Source organism: Salmo trutta, chromosome 25, assembly GCF_901001165.1.
Source record: "Salmo trutta chromosome 25, fSalTru1.1, whole genome shotgun sequence".
In the NCBI taxonomy this organism is placed as follows: Eukaryota; Metazoa; Chordata; class Actinopteri; order Salmoniformes; family Salmonidae; genus Salmo; species Salmo trutta.
Genome location: NC_042981.1, coordinates 10100595 through 10120433, shown reverse-complemented (window position 1 = coordinate 10120433; position 19839 = coordinate 10100595). Strand labels below are relative to the sequence as shown.

At 41.6% G+C, this 19839-nt stretch overlaps 4 protein-coding genes across 5 annotated transcripts in view; 3 read left to right on the top strand and 1 right to left on the bottom strand.

Moving 5' to 3' along the window:
- Positions 1-625: 625 nt before the first annotated feature.
- On the top strand, positions 626-10900 carry LOC115161770 (tudor domain-containing protein 6-like). The gene is made up of 3 exons (XM_029712555.1): positions 626-832; positions 7180-10457; positions 10888-10900. Exons 2-3 carry the CDS (start codon positions 7213-7215, stop codon positions 10898-10900), a joined length of 3258 nt encoding a protein of 1085 aa, XP_029568415.1. The 5' UTR covers positions 626-832; positions 7180-7212.
- A 1139-nt stretch (positions 10901-12039) lies between these two features.
- LOC115161980 (tudor domain-containing protein 6-like) lies at positions 12040-13516 on the top strand. The gene is made up of 2 exons (XM_029712844.1): positions 12040-12838; positions 13196-13516. Exons 1-2 carry the CDS (start codon positions 12136-12138, stop codon positions 13240-13242), a joined length of 750 nt encoding a protein of 249 aa, XP_029568704.1. The 5' UTR covers positions 12040-12135; the 3' UTR covers positions 13243-13516.
- Positions 13517-14429: 913 nt separating this feature from the next.
- On the top strand, positions 14430-19296 carry ankrd66 (ankyrin repeat domain 66). Its single transcript, XM_029712843.1, has 3 exons — positions 14430-14568; positions 14968-15196; positions 19174-19296. The coding sequence occupies exons 1-3, from the start codon at positions 14430-14432 to the stop codon at positions 19268-19270; spliced, it is 465 nt and encodes a 154-aa protein (XP_029568703.1). The 3' UTR covers positions 19271-19296.
- adgrf3a (adhesion G protein-coupled receptor F3a) overlaps positions 18529-19839 on the bottom strand; it is a 24009-nt gene continuing 22698 nt past the window's right edge. For both annotated transcript variants that reach the window (XM_029712840.1, XM_029712841.1), the window contains one exon: positions 18529-19767. In XM_029712840.1, coding sequence (XP_029568700.1) covers positions 19708-19767 — 60 coding nt within the window. In that variant the 3' untranslated portion in view covers positions 18529-19707. The remainder of the gene's footprint in view (positions 19768-19839) is intronic.

The following is a 19839-nucleotide window of genomic DNA, read 5'->3' as shown; positions in this document are numbered from 1 at the left end:
CATAGGTAAGAGGACCGACCTGTTTGTGTTGGTTTGTTGCGAGGAGCGCGCAACCGTCAGATTTGAGCTACATTCCGAGTCGCACCGTTAAAAAGTTCTACATGGTCTGATTGAGGTCTATTGACCGACATCTCAGCTACTATTAAAATAAATTAGAAGGAAGTGTGCCCGAGTCTTTTTACAGTTTTCCAGATTCTGCCTCATCTCTTAACAAAACATTGTTGTAAACATGCTCATGCACTTTAATGTATACATTTGCGGCTGTGGGTACAACAGATGACACGCACCCCATAGAGATAGAAGACTCTCGTGCCCAAAAGCCCATTTTATTATGGGCAGTGTCCATTGAGGACTTTCACCATTTTGAAGTAGTCAACTGGGTGGGACTTCCTATGAGTTAAGGAAGGATCACATACTTATAGGTCATCAGGAGGGAGGGATCAACCAATGAATTATACTCCTGAGCAAACATTCCATAACTGCAGGTGGCAGTAAATTGCCAACCTGGGCTTTATACCTGATTAAACACACTCTGGGTGACAGTGTGGACATTTTCAGTTAGTTTGCCAACTCATAGAAGTAGTAAAAGCACAAAACTGACTACTTCAATGGAGATGGCCTCAATGGCGCGGCCCATGCTCACAGACGCCATAATGAGACATATACAATGATGCTATGGCTAAATCAGTATATGGCGCTCCCCCACCTCCAGCCATAGACTGGCTCCAATAAACACTCATTATTTGGCGTCCATTGCATGTGGTGGTTGATTACAATTGGATTGCGATGAGGAAATACAAAATGTTCACAAACACGAGTTACATCAAACTTGGTAAGGATTTATATTTGATTTCTAACTGCTTGATGATAACTAATTCGACATATTGTTTTATATGTCAAATAGCAGAAGTTTTCATTCACCATGGAATGACAGAGTACTCCTCGCTGGGACATCCAGTTTGACCATCTAAAGCTGGTGACTAGTCCTGAATGTGGCGATGCTTTCCATTGTGTACAGCATATAGTCACGCATATTTACATAGACAATAAACCTAAACGTTCCTGATCTGTCACGAATGTTGAATGTAATTATATTTTAACTTACTCAGCTGATTGACCATTTGACTGGGACCTCAATTATAACCGTTAAGTACATTTCTGCATGCACAATATATGAAAAGTCTGCGCACGTACGAAAATGAGATTGTTCTGATTTATAACGGCGAAAATGCATATCTATGGTGTGCGCCAAATTGTACAGTCTTAAAATTGTGTGAACGAGCTTTAAAACTCCGCATGGAAAACGCCCTCCATTCTCTTTTCATGGTCACGTTCCCATCCAACCATTCCATGAGGTTTAATTACGTGACGCATGGAAAAAAGTTACGACTGGACTGATGGAAACATGAAATGCCGGTACAATGTTATAAAGGCCGACAGACAATGTGTTCGTTCGACATGGTGGGCTCTTTTTGTGTCATTAAAATTAATTATGCAATAAATGGTGATGGAAGCGCCTTTATGCGCAAATATTGATATAATAACCATCATGTCTAAGTAAACATGGAGTCATTGTGTGGTCCTCCCACAACGACTCGGGAAAGCATGAAGTTTATTATGTGGTGTTGGAGGGCCAGTAGGAGGCACCCTTTCCTCTGGTCTAAAAAAGATATCCCAATGCCCCATGGCAGTGATTGGGGACATTGCCCTGTGTAGGGTGCCGTCTTTCGGATGGGACGTTAAACGGGTGTCCTGACTCTCTGAGGTCATTAAAGATCCCATTGCACTTATCGTAAGAGTAGGGGTGTTAACCCCGGTGTCCTGGCTGAATTCCCAATCTGTCCCTCATACCATCAGTCACCTAATCATCCCCAGTTTACAATTGGCTCATTCATCCCCCTCCTCTCCCCTGAAACTATTTCCCAGGTCGTTGCTGTAAATTAGTGTTCTCAGTCAACTTACCTGGTAAAATAAGGGTAAAATAAAAAACATACAAATTCTGCTACAGATAAAATAATTATGAACTTGGTGGTGAATGTGCAAGGTGATGAGCTTGATGTTGCTTTCCAATAATATAATTCTGGTGACATGATGATCGATGCTTGGCTGCCATTTGACAAATACAAATAATATGGCTCTTATCCATAATAATATCATAATGTAGTCTACCCGCGCTGTATCTGCGATCTGTTGGCTAGAGCGCATGAGCCAACACCAGAGTGGCACATTCGCTACATAACTCAGTAGAGTTGAAAATGCAATGAACCCCATTTAACTTGTATTTTTCATTTGGTACGTGGGAATTTAACGGGAATGAATGTGCACTATGTCATCACGCACAGCTTTTTATCCGCAACAAGTCAGTTTGATGGCAACACATCTCTGGTTGGATAATGCGCATATTGATTTATGCAGATTTTAGAATATTCACATGAAAATCTGTTGCAAATTGGATGGAAACCTAGCTAATAACCAATGGTGTGTATTCATGGAAGCCAGGTATCCCCAAATATTTGACCCCCCCCCCCAAAAAATGATATATTACATTACAGTTGAAGTCAGAAGTTTACATACACTTAGGTTGGAGTCAAAACTACTATAACAAATTTTTCCAACAATTGTTTACAGACAGATTATTTCACTTATAATTCACTGTATCACAATTCCAGTGGGTCAGAAATGTACATACACTAAGTTGACTGTGCCTTTAAACAGCTTGGAAAATTCCAGAAAATGATGCCATGGCTTTAGAAGCTTCTGATAGGCTAATTGACTTCATTTTAGTCAATTGGAGGTGTACCTGTGGATGTATTTCAAGGCCTACCTTCAAACTGAGTGCCTCTTTGCTTGATATCATGGGAAAATCAAAAGAAATCAACCAAGACCTCAGAAAAAAATGGTAGACCTCCACAAGTCTGGTTCATCCTTAGGAGCAATTTCCAAATGCCTGAAGGTGCCACGTTCATCTGTACAAACAATAGTACGCAAGTATAAACACCATGGGACCACGCAGCCGTCATACCGCTCAGGAAGGAGAGGTGTTCTGTCTCCTAGAGATGAACATACTTTGGTGCGAAAAGTGCAAATCAATCCCAGAACAACAGCAATGGACCTTGTGAAGATGCTGGAGGAAATGGGTACAAAAGTATCTATATCCACAGTAAAACGAGTCCTATATCAGCATGACCTGAAAGGCTGCTCAGCAAGGAAGAAGCCACTGCTACAAAACCATCATAAAAAAGCCAGACTACGGTTTGCAACTGCACATGGACAAAGATCGGGGGAGGCTTGCAAGCCGAAGAACACCATCCCAACCGTGAAGCACGGGTGTGGCAGCATCATGTTGTGAGGGTGCTTTGCTGCAGGAGGGACTGGTGCACTTCACAAAATAGATGGCATCATGAGAAAGGAAAATTATGTGGATATATTGAAGCAACATCTCAAGACATTAAGTTAAAGCTTGGTCGCAAATGGGTCTTCAAAATGGACAATGACCCAAAGCAAACTTCCAAAGTTGTGGCAAAATGGCTTAAGGACCACAAAGTCAAGGTATTGGAGTGGCCATCACAAAGCCCTGATCTCAATCCTATAGAAAATGTGTTGGCAGAACTGAAAAAGTGTGTGCAAGCAAGGAGGCCTACAAACCTGACTCGACTACTCCAGCTCTGGCGGGGGGATTGGGCCAAAATTCACCCAACTTATTGTGGGAAGGTTGTGGAAGGCTACCTGAAACATTTTACCCAAGTTAAACAATTTAAAGGCAACGCTACCAAACACTCAATTAGTATATGTGAACTTCTGACCCACCGGGAATGTGATGAAAGAAATAAAAGCTGAAATAAATAATTCTCTCTACTATTATTCTGACATTTCACATTCTTAAAATATAGTGGTGATCCTAACTGACCTACTAGGATTAAATGTCAGGAATGGTGAAAAACTGCGTTTAAATGTATTTGGCTAAGGTGTATGTAAATGTTAACTTCCGACTTCAACTCTGTGTGTGTGTGTTTGTGTGTGTGTATTACGCTACCGTTCAACATTTTGGGGTCATTTAGAAATATCCTTGTTTTTGAAAGGAAAAACAATATTTTTTTGTCAATTAAAATAACATCAAATTGATCAGAAATACCGTGTAGACATTGTTAATGTTGTAAATGACTACTGTAGCTGGAAACAGCTGATTTAAAAAAAATGGAATATCTACATAGGCGTACAGAGGCCCATTATCAGCAACCATCACTCCTGTGTTCCAATGGCACATTGTGTTAGCTAATCCAAGTTTATCATTTTAAAAGGCTAATTGCTCATTAGAAAACCCTTTTACAATTGTTAGCACGGCTGAAAACTGTTGTTCTCATTAAAGAAGCAATAAAACTGGCCTTCTTTAGACTAGTTGAGTATCTGGAGCATCAACATTTGTGGGTTTGATTACAGGCTTAAAATGGCCAGAAACAAAGACCTTTCTTCTGAAATTTGCCAGTCTATTCTTGTTAGAGAAATGAAGGCTATTTCATGCGAGAAATTGCCAAGAAACTGAAGCTCTGGTACAACGCTGTGTACTACTCCCTTCACAGAACAGCGCAAACTGGCTCTAACCAGAATAGAAAGAGGAGTGGGAGGCCCTGGTGCACAACTGAGCAAGAGGACAAGTACATTAGTGTCTAGTTTGAGAAACAGATGCCTCACAAGTCCTCAACTGGCAGCTTCATTAAATAGTATCCGCAAAACACCAGTCTCACAACACCAGTCTTAACGTAAACAGTGAAGAGGCGACTCCGGCATGCTGGCCTTCTAGGCAGAGTTCCTCTGTCCAGTGTCTGTGTTCTTTTGCCCATCTTAATCTTTTATTTTTATTGGCCAGTCTGAGATAGGGCTTTTTCTTTGCAACTCTGCCTAGAAGGCCAGCATGCCGGAGTTGCCTCTTCACTGTTGATGTTGAGACTGGTGTTTTGCGGGAACTATTTAATGAAGCTCCCAGTTGAGGACTTGTGAGGCGTCTGCTCTAGGAAGAGTCTTGGTGGTTCCAAACTTCTTCCATTTAAGAATGATGGAGGCCACTATGTTCTTGGAGACCTTCAATACTGCAGAAATGTTTTGGTACCCTTCCCCAGATCTGTGCCTCGGCACAATCCTGTCTCGGAGCACTAAGGACAATTCCTTCGACATGGCTTGGTTTTCGCTCTGACATGCACTGTCAAATGTGGGACCTTATATAGACAGGTGTGTGCCTTTCCAAATCATTCCAATCAATTGAATTTACCACAGGTGGACTTCAATCAAGTTGCAGAAACATCTCAAGGATGATCAATGGAAACAGGATGCACCTGAACTCACTTTCAAATCTCATAGCAAAGGGTCTGAATACTTATGTAAATAACACATTTTTATTTTTTATTATACATTTAAAAAAATGTCTACAAACCTGTTTTCACTTTGTCATTATAGGGTATTGTGTGTAGATTGATGAGGAAAATGTTTTATTTAATCTATTTTAGAATAAGGCTGTAACGTAACCAAGTGGAAAAAGTCAAGGGGTCTGAATACTTTCCGAAGGCGCTGTATGCAGTGTTTATAAAGGAGGCCCCTGGTCCTTCAGGTGGTCGACATTTGAGACAATATCCACAGGAAAGTATTATTAAACCAACTTCAAAACGCGGGTTTCTGTGTGTGTGGCAATCATTTACATTTATACATTCACGTCATTTAGCAGACTTGCTTATCCAGAGCGACTTACAGGAACAGTTAGGGTTGAGTGCCTTGCTCAAAGGCACATTAACAGATATTTTAACCTCGTAAGGTCGGTGGTTCAAACCAGCGACCTTTCAATTATTGTCCCAACGCTCTTAACCGCTAGGCTACCTGCATCATGTGCACAAGAAGGAAGTACATGCAAGCATATTAACCGAAGTCTTGCAGGTGTTTAGGGTTTGTGCCAGGTGATAGAAATTTCAACGGCAGTACCGGCGCTCTAAAAAGTGAAATAATACTCTCTTGTGGATAGACTGAGTTCAAATGTAATTTTATTCAACATTCAAATTTATTTATAAAGCCCTTCTTACATCAGCTGATATCTCAAAGTGCTGTACAGAAACCCAGCCTAAAACCCCAAACAGCAAGCAATGCAGGTGTAGAAGCACGGTGGCTAGGAAAAACTCCCTAGAAAGGCCCAAACCTAGGAAGAAACCTAGAGAGTAACCAGGCTATGAGGGGTGACCAGTCCTCTTCTGGCTGTGCCAGAACAACATTCTGGCTTGTAAGTCAACTTTCCAAGTTTTTGCACTGCATTGTTTCAGAATGTGTACCAATAATTGGTATCACAGTGTGATTTATTAGGCAAGTTGGTCACCTGCTTGACCAGCTGTAGCTGGTTGGTTAGTTAGACCATCTACCAGCTCTAGCTGGTTGGTTAGTTAGACCAGCTCTAGCTGGTTGGTTAGTTAGACCATCTACCAGCTCTAGCTGGTTGGTTAGTTAGACCAGCTCTAGCTGGTTGGTTAGTTAGACCAGCTCTAGCTGGTTGGTTAGTTAGACCAGCTCTAGCTGGTTGGTTAGTTAGACCATCTACCAGCTCTAGCTGGTTTGAGAAACACAATTCACAATAGTAAACTGTAGCACATAGTTATAGCAAAGTTTGAATAACTGACGACTAAAAGAGTGCCTTCGATTAACTATTTATTTGCATCTTTATTAAGTGGCCACCTATCACATTGTGTTGCGCAAAAAACATTTTCTTCTCATGATCAAGGTAGCCAACTATGCATAAGCATTGATTTGTTCCTAATGTAGTTTTGAACAAAAACAGTCCCATATGGAAGATGCAAATATTTGTCATATATCATCAAAGATATGACAAATATATATCATATGGATGACCATATATTTAAAAAGTATGTCCATTGCAAAAGTTGAACGCACTGACTAAGTCGCTCTGTCTTGAGTGTCTGCTTAATGTAATTGTAAAAGGGGTAGCCTAACACAGGAGGCTGCTGAGGGGAGAACAGCTCGTAACAATGGCGGAATGGAGCGAATGGCATCAAACACCTGGAAACCATGTGTTTGATACTATTCCGCTCCAGTCATTACCACGAGCCGGTTCTCCACAATTAAGGTGCCACCAACTTCCTGTGTAGCCTACCATCCACATATCTAATTATTTTCTTTTTTTTGTATTCCCAGGTTAATTGTGACCTGTCCTGAATTCTACTCAAAATGTGTTCCATTCCTGGATTGCCAATGCCAGGATACCAAGTCACAGTTCTCATTACAAGGGTAAACCTAAATCCTGTCTGTTCTCTAGTGGAATTGTGGGGAAACTTTAATCAAGAAAGGCAACATGCTTACCAGCAAATGAGAAGGGGAGTTCAGATTCCCAGACAGAGGTTTTGTGAATCAGAAGGAAACCCTGGAGACTTGTGTCTAGCTCATCTGAATGTAACCTGGCACAGGGCTAGGATAATATCAAGACATGGGCATCATTACAATGTGTTTCTCATTGATGAAGGGAGAGCTCATGTTGCTACAAACAACACCTTAGCATGGGGTCAGAATGACTGTTTCCTTTTACCTCCAGAAGTGGAGTTCTGCGTTCTTGCCAATGTATCCCCCTTATCCCATGAAAACAAATGGACTCCAACAGCCTCAGATTTTTTGGAGTCTCTTTGCGGAAAAACGGTCAATGGAATGGTTCAGGATGTATTGATGCCAGACAGAACAGTCCTCCTTTATATTCCGATCATTAACAAACATATGTATGAAGTCGGCTTTGCAAGAAAGCTCCCCAGTGACAAGTTCAAACAACTTGTTCTATCGTCTCTGAACTTGCCAAAGAGTCAGGTCTCCTCCACAGAGACATTGCCACCTACAGTGTCACACAAACAGACTGATGCTGGGAGAGAACTTGAGAAGTTTCAACAATACTTCTATCCAGAACTGCTAACAGACTTCATTGAAACTGTGGAAGTCACAGAGGTGATAAACCCACAGCGTATCTTCTGCAAACTCTCAATTTTCTCTCAGGAGCTGGAGAAACTCTCTGAGCAGATTCATGAATACTATGAGGGAAGATCTACTTTTTGCAAGGCAAGACAGACGGCCTCAGGCGCTCCATGTGCAGCAAGAGGGGGCAATGGCAAGTGGTATCGATCTCTGCTACAGCAGGACATTGGATCAGAGAGTGCTGTGGAAGTACTACATGTCGATAATGGGAAGACAGACTTTGTCCATGTGGGTGACATCAGACCACTGGCTGCCAAGTTCTTCAGAATGCCAGTTGTAACTTATGTTTGCTCCCTCCACGGTATTGAGGATAGAGGCATTGGATGGACAGTGGATGAAATCAAGTATCTGAAATCTGTGCTGCTGCACAAGACCGTCATTGCCAAATTTGAATATCACAACTTGTCAGAAGGCATCAACTGTGTGACACTCTATGGAGACGACAATGTAAACATCAACAAACTTTTTGGAGTGAAAGAGAGATGTCTTCTGGAGTCAGAGAGGCCTCCACCACGAGTCACAGAGGAAAGCTTTGCCATAGACATACAAAACAGTGTGCATCCCCTTACCACTCCACACTTTCCGTCAGCAACAGAGACTGTCCTCAATGAACATTGGTTCCAAGTAGGAAGCACCTTGGAAGTCAAAGTATCTTGCATTGAAAGTCCGGCAAAATTCTGGTGCCAGATGGCACAGGAGAGTACAAGTCTTCAGATCCTTATGCAAGAAATGCAGTATCATTATACCTCCAGTCCTCCACAGCAAATTGATGGAGACATTTGTGTTGCTCTGGATCATGACAATGGTATGTGGTACAGAGCACGGATTGTTGAGAATAATCGGTCTCCCCATGTAGATGTGCGGTACATAGATTATGGACAAACCAGGCGTGTCTCTCTGCAAGACTTGCGCCCCCTGGACCCAGTGTTTCGAAGGCTGAAGACCCAGGCCTTTCAGTGTTTCCTGCAGAATCTGAACACTCCTACAAGTCCTATTCCAGCAGATTGGAGTGATGCTGCCTCATTGGAGTTCCAGAAGTTTGTAGATTCCACTGCTGACTCTAATGTAGGATTGAAATGCACCATACATGCAGTCATGCGTGACACCCAAGGCTTGGTGGTTAATATGGTAGATATTGAAACACCAGTTCAAAGCACATGCAAACTTCTGGTTCAGAAAGGAGGTAAGGCCCCTGCTCCTCTAAAATCTCCTCCACTTTCTTCTGCCCCCCCCGACACAGAAAACTTCTCATTACACAACATTGAAGTTGGAGGGAAAGAGAAGGTGTGGATAACTAGTGCAAAAAGTGTTGCTCACTTCTATGGCCAGCTTGAAAGAAATTCTCATGTGATTGACAAATTGACAAAAGATCTTCAACATTTTTGCCACCAGCCACTGCAGAGCACAAACTGTCCTCAATCACTAGAAACTGTTTGTTTTGCTAAATACACTGATAGCCAGTGGTACAGAGGACAGATTAAAGCAACACATCCAACCCTTCAGGTTCACTTTGTGGATTATGGTGACACAGTCACATTGAGTCAATCAGACATCCTTCCCTGTCCTGTAGAAGCCGGCTCGCTCATGTCAGTTCCTGTGCAAGCTGTTCCGTTTGGGCTCTTCTGTGTTCCAGAAGATGTATCCCAAGAGGTCAACCGCTGGTTTGAAAAGCATGCCACAGACCTGAGATTTACCATCACAGCGGTGGCTAAAGACTCTGGTGGAAAGCTTTTAGTTGAACTGTATGACGGAACAACACATATAAATGAGATGGTCAGAGAGAAGCTAAAAGAGGCGAGACCAGGAAAAGAAATAATTTTAGTCCAATCGCCTTCTCTGAGCTCTAAACTATCAACTACTTCAAGACGCACAGATCAATTTCAGACCAAATTTAATTTGCCAGAACATGTGCAAATGCCAACATCTCAGGATTGGGCTGCAAGGGGAACAGTAATAAAGCACAGTAGCACTGCAATGTGTTTCACATCCCCGCAAAGAAAAGTTGGACAGTCTACTCCTCAGCAGTCACTGTTGGACAAACCTGAAAATAAGCCAATGGTTGAACATGGACAGATGTGTCGTTTCTCCAAACTCACAGACCTTCCTTCAAGACCCTTGAAACCAGGGTTGGTAACAGAGGTGTATGTTTCGCACTGTAACAGCCTCTCTAGTTTCTTTATTCAGTTGACAAAGGATGAAGATGATATATTCTCTCTTGTGGAGAAACTAAATGGCTCACAGTCGTCTTGTGACGCCCCACCAGTTGACTTGAACAAACTGCAGCTCGGTGACTTGGTGAATGCGGAGTATCCCGAAGACAGCTCATGGTATCGTGCAGTTGTTATGTGCAAACCTGGGAATGGAACCGTTCATGTTGAATTCATAGACTTTGGAAATGAAGTGACTATTCCATCCCTGAAAGTGAAACAACTCGACAAGCAGTTCATAGAATATCCCAGGTTCAGTATTCACTGTGTACTTAGTAGAATAACTAATGCTAACAACAAAGAGACATGGGAGGAAGATGTCACATCGATGATCAAAAAGGCTACAACAACAGAAAACGCTGAGAAGAAACTGACATGCACATTTATGAAGGAGACCGGATCAGTTTGGGAGGTCAGTCTAGAAGATCAAGGTATTGTGTTGGCACATTCCTTAGTTGAAGCTAGTCAAACAGGCAGAGCAGATGTATCACAACTGTCTTGTTCAGGTGAAAACACGATTCCCCTGCTGTACAAGAAGCCAAGCGTTTCCCAAAACCAGGCTTTGGATGTCTATGCGTCCTCTATAGTTGAACCTAACTACTTCTGGTGTCAACATGCAAACTCTGAGGAGCTATACAGGATCTCAAGAATTGTTCAAGAGTTTGTAAACTCTGCCCTGCAGGACCCTGTCCTAATGGATACCCTGAACCCCAGAAGTCCTTGTCTGGCTTTCTTTGCTGAAGACAACCAATGGTATCGAGCTCAGATCATTCACAAAACTAATGATCTTTTCACTGTTCTTTTTGTGGACTATGGAAATGAGTCCGAAGTTGATCTCAAGGCGATAAGGTCAATTCCACCTCCGCTACTAGAGAGCGCCCCTCAGGCCTTCCTGTGTTCTCTGGCTGGAGTTGAGCACCCAGAAGGCACCTGGGATAACAACACTGTTGATGGGTTTTACCAGCTTATCGTTGACAAACCACTCAAAGTTACAGTTCAGAAAATGTATAATAACCTGGAAAGTCTCTCCCCACAATACCATGTCAAAGTGGAGTGTGAGGAGCATGTTATCAACGACTTGATGAGAAGTTACTTGCATTGCTCTGATTTGCACGTCCACAGCAAAACAGAGTGTGCTGATGAGCTCTTCTCCTCTGACGTGACCATTTCAAATGAAACCTTGAACCGGTCTGAGTATAAACGTCTTACACAAGAAATAACTCCCAAATTGAATTCCACTGAGGTTCCAGTGATGGATAGATCACCAAGCACCACGCAATGTTCAGGAGACACTCTGGCAGTCAGGGCAATCTCTTATAATGGTCTTGCAGGAGTCTCCTCAAGTGGATCCAATGTACCTTCCGAGAGTGTCCCCAAACTTGAAAATCTTCCAAAACGATCAATAAAACCAGGTTGGGGAGCAGATGTCTATGTTTCACAATGCAACAGTCCATCAAGTTTCTTTGTTCAATTAGTAGAGGATGAAAAGTATCTGTTCTCTCTTGTGGAAAGACTCAATTCTGAGGGTGTTGCACGCAAGAACGTTGCCAATCCGCAGCCAGGGGATCTGGTGAATTCTGAGTTTCCAGATGACTGTTCCTGGTATCGTGCAGTCATTCTAGAAACAAATGGAGAAGACAAAATTCATGTGCAATACATAGACTTTGGTAATGAAGCATCAGTTTCACCCCTCAAAGTTTGCAGGCTTGACACCCAGTTCCTGGAGCACCCAAAATTTAGCATCCATTGTTCTTTAAGTGAACTTGCGGACACTAAATACAAAGGATTGGAGCAGGAAATTAGTTGCCAGTTCAAAAAAGTTGCAGGTGCGGACCGTGCAAGGAAATGGGAATGTAAGTTCATCAAAGACACTGGATCCACTTGGGAGGTCTGTCTGGACCAGAACATCATACTAGCAGATTCACTAAATATGTGTTGTTCAGCTGGAGACTCTACTCACCTTGACCGACAAAGCCCAAGTTCTGGATCTTTGCCATCCCAGATAGAGAGGAGTGACGGAGAGCATAATACACTGCTGCAATTCTGGAAACTGGATATATTCCTGGGACAGACTTTGGATGTGTATGCCTCTTCCATAGCGGGCCCTGGTTATTTCTGGTGCCAGTATGCAAACTCCGAGGAGCTTGCTGAAATCTCAAAAGTTTGTCAGCTCATTGGAAACTCTGAGCATAAGGACACAGTCCTCATGTCTACCCTGAGCCCTGGAAGTCTTTGTCTGGCTCTCTTTGCCGAAGACGAGCAATGGTATCGAGCTCAGATTGTTAGCAAAATGGATGTTATCTCTGTTGTCTTTGTGGATTATGGAAATGAGTCAGAAACTGATTTGAAGTCTTTGAAGTCTGTTCCACCTCAGCTACTAGAACACCCTCCTCAGGCCTTTCTGTGTTCCCTGGCTGAATTTGAGAACTCAGAAGGCAGCTGGGATGACAATGCCCTTGATGGGTTCTATGAGCTCCTTGCTGATAAGCCGCTGAAAGTGACGGTTCAGAAAAGGGATAATAATAACAAGCTCCACATTCCTCAATACCAAGTGAAAGTAGAGTGTGAGGAGCTGATTGTGAATGACTTCATGAAGACTTGCTGGAGAAGCTCCCCCACCGAGTCTCAATCAGGTTTGTAAATGTTCTCAACTTTTTATTGAGAGTTGTACAGTGATCCACTTCTGAATAAATTGTATGTAGTATTTCACTGATGTTAATTTTAACTCTTTGCTTTTTGTTCTGTTGAAGGTTACCTGTGCTTCAGATTAAGTTTTTAAACTTTTGAATTCTAATATTGTTTAGTAATACTACTATACATTTCAAATGTTCAACTTTATTATCCCATTGGGAAATGTAGTTTGCAAATAAAAAATAATGCCCCACATGTAAAGCCAAAATCAATTAATCTCAAGTCAATCATCAGTATACATTATATGCATGTACATTATAAATAATTAATGTAAATTCATGTTTCTTCCTTTTCAGAAGAAGCGGCAAATCATTGTAGCTGGCAACTGGAAGAAACTGATGATTGAATCTGGTTTGGTCAGATTTTAGTTTTTGCATCAAGACTTTAGAAGTGATGAAGTTGTTGGATCCTCAAGATTGTATATGTTAGCACATTGTAGACATTAATGGCTGCAAACAAATCTACAGGGGCGGCAGGTAGCCTAGCGGTTAAGAGCGTTTGATCAGCATACCCGAAAAGTCACTAGTTCGAATCCCCGAGCGAACTAGGTGATATCTGTCGACATGCCCTTGAGCAAGGCACTTTACCCTAATTGCTCCTGTAAGTCGCTCTGGACGAACGTCTACTAAAATGTAACAAAATGTACTATTAAATGTGACTATTTTCAGATTCAAAATACCATAGCTGTAATGTTTTTGTAACTGTTTGAATATGTTATGTGGTGAATGATCTTGATTGCATGATCTTGTTTTATTTGTGGTGTCTGGGATTCCCACTTGTTGTTTCTCCTCCAAAAGTTTGCATTTAGAGTTTTCTTATGCCAGTGATCTGTGTTAACTTTGTCCATGTGACTGACTAGTTTTCAATATAACTGCTACTAAACTTAATGCACTTGGAAAAAACAGGTTTTGAAAAGCTTGTAGATGGGAATTTCAAAGAATGTTTCAATGACAGTGTTAGTATCTGTCTTAGAATGTCATGACATTGTACCTTGTTTGGAATTGAAAGCAATAAAATGGCACTGAATGCATTATCAAAGATATTGTTTGTAGTTTTATATTCAAGTTCAAATAGCCTACTTTTTGTCAGTTTGTTGCCATAATTGTCAAACATTTTTGTATAGTAGTCATGTATGAATTTTTTTTCCCTTTCATGATTAGAAGGATCAATTAACCCAAGTCCAATTCTGCCTTGAAGCAGGAAGTTTTACTTCCACCAATTTAAGTATTTTTAATCCTTGAGGGAGGAGTGTACAAGTGCACACCTCAGGAAGTATGAACGAATTGGGAATTGAGCTAATGTGTAAAACTTTTACCCCCCAGTCCAGTGGGCAAACATACTTCCTGGTTCATTCTTTCCCCTAGATGCTGATCATGGGTCAGTTTTGCATTTCCCCACTAATGGTTAAGGGTTGGGGAAGCTGATGCTAGATCTGTTCCTAGGGGAAATTCACCCTGGAGCTGTAAGACAACCCCTCTTGTGTTGTTGAATGTTGCTTGGCAACCTCTTTTTTTTCCCCCAATCCTGTTAGAAATGACAGAGTTGCACCAGGCAGCTGCTGCTGGAGACTTTGATCTAGTGGAGGAGATTCTGAACAAGAAGAAATGTAACCCCAATCACAGAGACATAGACTGGAACTACAAGACACCGCTTCACTGGGCAGCAGCCAAAGGTAGTTGTCTTTAGAAGGTTTGTGTCCATTAAACAAGAGGGCTGCATTCAGCAGGGTATAATGTTGTGGAACTTTCAGCTAGAAATATATTATAGAACAAACATGATGTACTGTTTTATAGAACAAACATGCTTCTCTGACATGTAGAATAAGGAATCACATGGGTTCTGTTTGACATGTTTATTTGCAACGTTCCACGTTTGCCTACTGAAGATGGTGCCCTATTCCCTATATAGTGCACTTCTTTTGAACAAATTGGTGCACTATTTAAGGAATAGGGTGCCATTTGGGGACACATCATTTATGAAATCATGCTTATTATGAACTGCATTGGGGGACTATCTTTCTTGTTTTATTTTTTTAAATACATTATTGTCACATTTAGTCCCTGTTTCCCAGGACAGACAGAGACTGTTAGAATTCTGGTGGAGCACGGAGCCAGAGCCTGCCTGAGAACTGATAGTGGATGGACACCTGCCCACTTTGCAGCCGAGGCTGGGAGACTTGGTGTGCTGCGCCTGCTCCACTCACTACACGCCCCCATAGACAAAGAGGACTTCTCTGGTGACAAACCAGTCAGAATAGCAGAAGTCTATGGACATAGTGACTGTGTTCGATTTCTTGAAAGGTATATATTGTCAGTGGTGAAAAAAGTACCCAATTGTCATACTTGAGTAAAAGTAAAGATGCCTTAATAGAAAATGACATAAGTGAAAGTGAAAATCACCCAGTAAAATACTATGTGAGTAATAGTCTAAAGTATTTGGTTTTAAATATACTTAAGTATCGAAAGTAAATGTAATTGCAAAAATATACTTAAGTATCAAAAGTATAAATAATTTCAAATTGCTTATATTAAGCAAACCAGACAGCACAACTTTCTTGTTCTTTAATTTACACACAACATGTGGACATAATTTACAAACAAAGCATTTGTGTTTAGTGAGTCTGCCAGATCAAAGGCAGTAGGGAGGACCAGGGATGTGAGTGGACCGTTTTCCTGTCCTGCTAAGCATTCAAAATGTAACAGGTACTTTTCGGTGTCAGGGAAAATGTATGGAGTAAAAAGTACATTCTTTTTTTTAGGAATGTAGTGAAGTAAAAGTTGTCAAAAATATAAATATTAAAGTAATGTACAGATACCTCCAAAAACTACTGAAGTAGTACTTTAAAGTATTTTACTTAAGTACTTTACACCACTGTTTCGTATATTTATAGTATTATATTTATTCAATTTCGGTGATTTAAAAAATATTTTTTTATTTTACTCTGCTCTGACACGCAAACTTTACTGTTGTGGTTAATTGACTCTAGTCTACTAAACATTTGGATAATGAATTGTCATTGATATAAGAGTGACTTTCCCTCTTAACAGACTTCTTTAAGTGTAGTTTATGTACAGTAAACACCACTGCTCCACAGCTTCATTTCTATTATGTCTGAGGGGATATGTGTGATGTAGTACATGTGATTATTTATTTCTGTATCATGCACAATAATATGATTTGATTCACTGCTTTATTTGAATGATGTGTGAGGGGATTAATGGCCGTGTCCGAATACCGTAGGCCTACTTGCGTTCTTAGTAGTAGGCATTTTGGGTATACGAAAAAACGTGAATAGTAAAATGTGAAATTCAGTAGGCTTTAAATGCCAGGATGTCATACTCATTTCGGCTTTGCAACTAGTCAGGGACAGACTTAGTGATTTGGAGGCTCCAGACAGGCCAGTATGAGACCCCCCCCTCAACTGTAAAAATGTTTTACCTTTTAATATGAACCAGTCATGTTTTCATCTGACAATTCCCTTCAAAAAGTAGGGTACCTTCGCATGTTCATCCAAAAATAATTCCAGCATTTGAACTGTGTACACGCCAGCTTTCCTTCAATTCCAGCGCTTGACTTGGGATGAAAGCGGTGCAGGAGCGGTCTTTTTTCCCCAAGTTGGTCCATTAGACAGAAATTCCCAAATGACATTATGCTATAGAGACACCTGATTATTCTCTGTTAAGGTTTCATACACATTTTGACAGATGGAATTTCATGACTTCCCATGACTTTTAACCAAATTTCCATGACCAATAATTGGTGGCATCTATGTAGCCTACATGAAAGTCTGCATAAATGTGGTATTGACACTAGAAGGCTGCTGTTCTCTGATCCCATGTAGACCTACTATCTCCTGCCATTGTGCCCTTGATCAAGGCACTTAAGCCCCCACAAAGTAAAATAATTGCACTGTTAGGCTACTTTATAAAACATGTGGTCAACCCTCCATCTGGAGAGATACTGGGAGTGCAGGCTTTTGATCCAGCCCTGAAACACACTGCCTATTAAGGTCCTGTTGATCAGCTGATGTTTAGGTGTGTTCGAGTGGGGCTTATCAAGGTCCTGTCGATCAGCTGATGTTTTGGTGTGTTCGAGTGGGGCTTATCACGGTCCTGTCGATCAGCTGATGTTTGTGTGTTCGAGTGGGGCTTATCAAGGTCCTGTCGATCAGCTGATGTTTAGGTGTGTTCGAGTGGGGCTTATCAAGGTCCTGTCGATCAGCTGATGTTTAGGTGTGTTCGAGTGGGGCTTATCAAGGTCCTGTCGATCAGCTGATGTTTAGGTGTGTTCGAGTGGGGCTTATCAAGGTCCTGTCGATCAGCTGATGTTTGTGTGTTCGAGTGGGGCTTATCAAGGTCCTGTCGATCAGCTGATGTTTAGGTGTGTTCGAGTGGGGCTTATCAAGGTCCTGTCGATCAGCTGATGTTTAGGTGTGTTCGAGTGGGGCTTATCAAGGTCCTGTCGATCAGCTGATGTTTAGGTGTGTTCGAGTGGGGCTTATCAAGGTCCTGTCGATCAGCTGATGTTTAGCTGTGTTCGAGTGGGGCTTATCAAGGTCCTGTCGATCAGCTGATGTTTAGGTGTGTTCGAGTGGGGCTTATCACGGTCCTGTCGATCAGCTGATGTTTAGGTGTGTTCGAGTGGGGCTTATCAAGGTCCTGTTGCGCAGCTGATGTTTACCTCTATTTAGGTCCTCCTGGAGGACGGTTGGCCAAACATTCATTAGGCCCTAATCTATGTATTTCACATGAATGGGAATACAGATACAGTATGCATCTGTTGGTCACAGATACCTTAAAAAAGGTAGGGGCATGGATCAGAAAACCAGTCAGTATCTGTTGTGACTGCCATTTGCCTCATGCAGCACAACACATCTCCTTCGCATAGAGTTGATCAGGCTGTTGATTGTGGCCTGTGAAATGTTGTCCCACTCCTTTTCAATGGCTGTGCAAAGTTGCTGATATTGGCGGGAACTGGAACACGCTGTCGTACACGTCGATCCAGAGCATCCCAAACATGCTCAATAAGTGACATGTCTGGTGAGTATGCAGGCCATGAAAGAACTTGGACATTTTCAGCTTCCAGGAATTGTGTACAGATCCTTGCAACATGGGCCTGTGCATTATCATACTGAAACATGAGGTGATGGCAGCGGATGAATGACACAACAATGGGCCTCAGGATCTTGTCACGGTATCTCTGCTTTTAAAATGCATTTGTGTTCATTGTCCGTTGTTTATGACTGCCCATACCATAACCCCACCATGGGCCACTCTGTTCACTATGTTGACATCAGCAAACTACTCGCCAACACACGCTATCAGAGAGAGTGCATAAAAAAAATAAGTTTAGTGTGGAATTACCCGTATGCTTATTTTTAAATTCATTTTTCGGCTCCGTACTGGGTTACTATCAAACGAGTCCCGTGACACTTGTTGGGTCATATTCATGTGTCGCCCAAATAAGAAATAACCTTTTTCGGGATGTCTCCTGGTCTGACGAACACCTCTGTCGCTCTGCTACCTTCCACTACAAATGCGGAAGGCCGACATTGGCAGATCATAGACATTAAAGTGGAGGATACCGTGGATTGAGACACAGCCATAAAAAAAAACATCTCTAGCTTAACAGATGGATTTTTTAAATATTTATTGCAGCTGATAATCAGATGAGGTAATGATGCTTTCAATACAACACGGGAAAAAACTAGGTCAAATCATGACGTCTGATCTTCAGGTTGGAGCTCCAGAAAGAGGCCTGAGTTACCGACTTGGAATTCCGAGTTGGATGACCATTCAAAAAGATCTTTCCTAGTCGGAGCTCATTCTTTTTTTCTCCAGTTGTCTTTCCTTGAATGCACTGAAGTTGGTAGTCAGAGATTTCCGAGTTGTTTTGAACGCGGTGTAAGAGGAAGCGCTGTACCAAAATGAACTAATGTCAGGAAGCAATGCAATTACGCATTAGATTACATTCTCAGTAAGGGTGAGGGAGTATAGTAGCCTATGTTAATATTTGTTGTTTACTAAACAGTATGTTCTAAATCCTATGTGGTATGATTAGTACACATGTGCAGTTTTAGTCACTAGCCTAGTAGGCAAGACCGATTTCGGACACGGCCATCATTGTAGATTCCCAAATTGAACCATATTCCCTTCCCAGGGCTCTGGTCAAAAGTAGTGCACTTTGTAAGGAGTAGGGTTACATTTAGGATGGAAGCCCATGTGTGTTATGTGCAGTAGGTTACTTCCTTAATGTGATTGTCTGCATCATATTTCAGTGCAGAGCCAGAGTGCAGGGCCTACCGCCAGATGGCAGTGTTAAACGGTTTTCCCTTGGACGACACGGACAAGGAATGGGAGGAGCAGAGAAGATAGGAACTAAACAGGACTGCAAAACAAGGGATTACCAAACCGATTTTAAAAATGTTACCACGAAGCACTAGTTGCATTTGGCAGAAAAATACAGACATTACATATGTCACTGACCATACAGTATGAAAAACTGTTCTGGACACTTACTATAGATAGAAACAGGTGTAGGTTACACATTATGCAATTCATTTTCCATTCTACGAATTCCTATTATGTAATTTTACATTCTACATAACATATAGGCTATATTACAATACAAAAATTAGGCTACAATTATAATAAATGACACATATGACACTGCACATACTTCCTCAGTGTCAGAATGTCAGTTGATTAGTATGGGGTTTCATATACATGTAAACTAAGCCTAGATGAATAAACAGTATAGGTAGAAAACGCATCTAAAAAAAGAAACAGAATTGTCAAACTGGATTAAAATATCATTTCGTCTTCATCGTGGATGCCAGTTTGGAACTTTCACTCGCTGCTGATTGTACCTGCTGGTGAAGAGCGAAATAGATAAATAATCAATTAGCTATGAAATTACATCAGTTGGTTTAGACCAATAAATT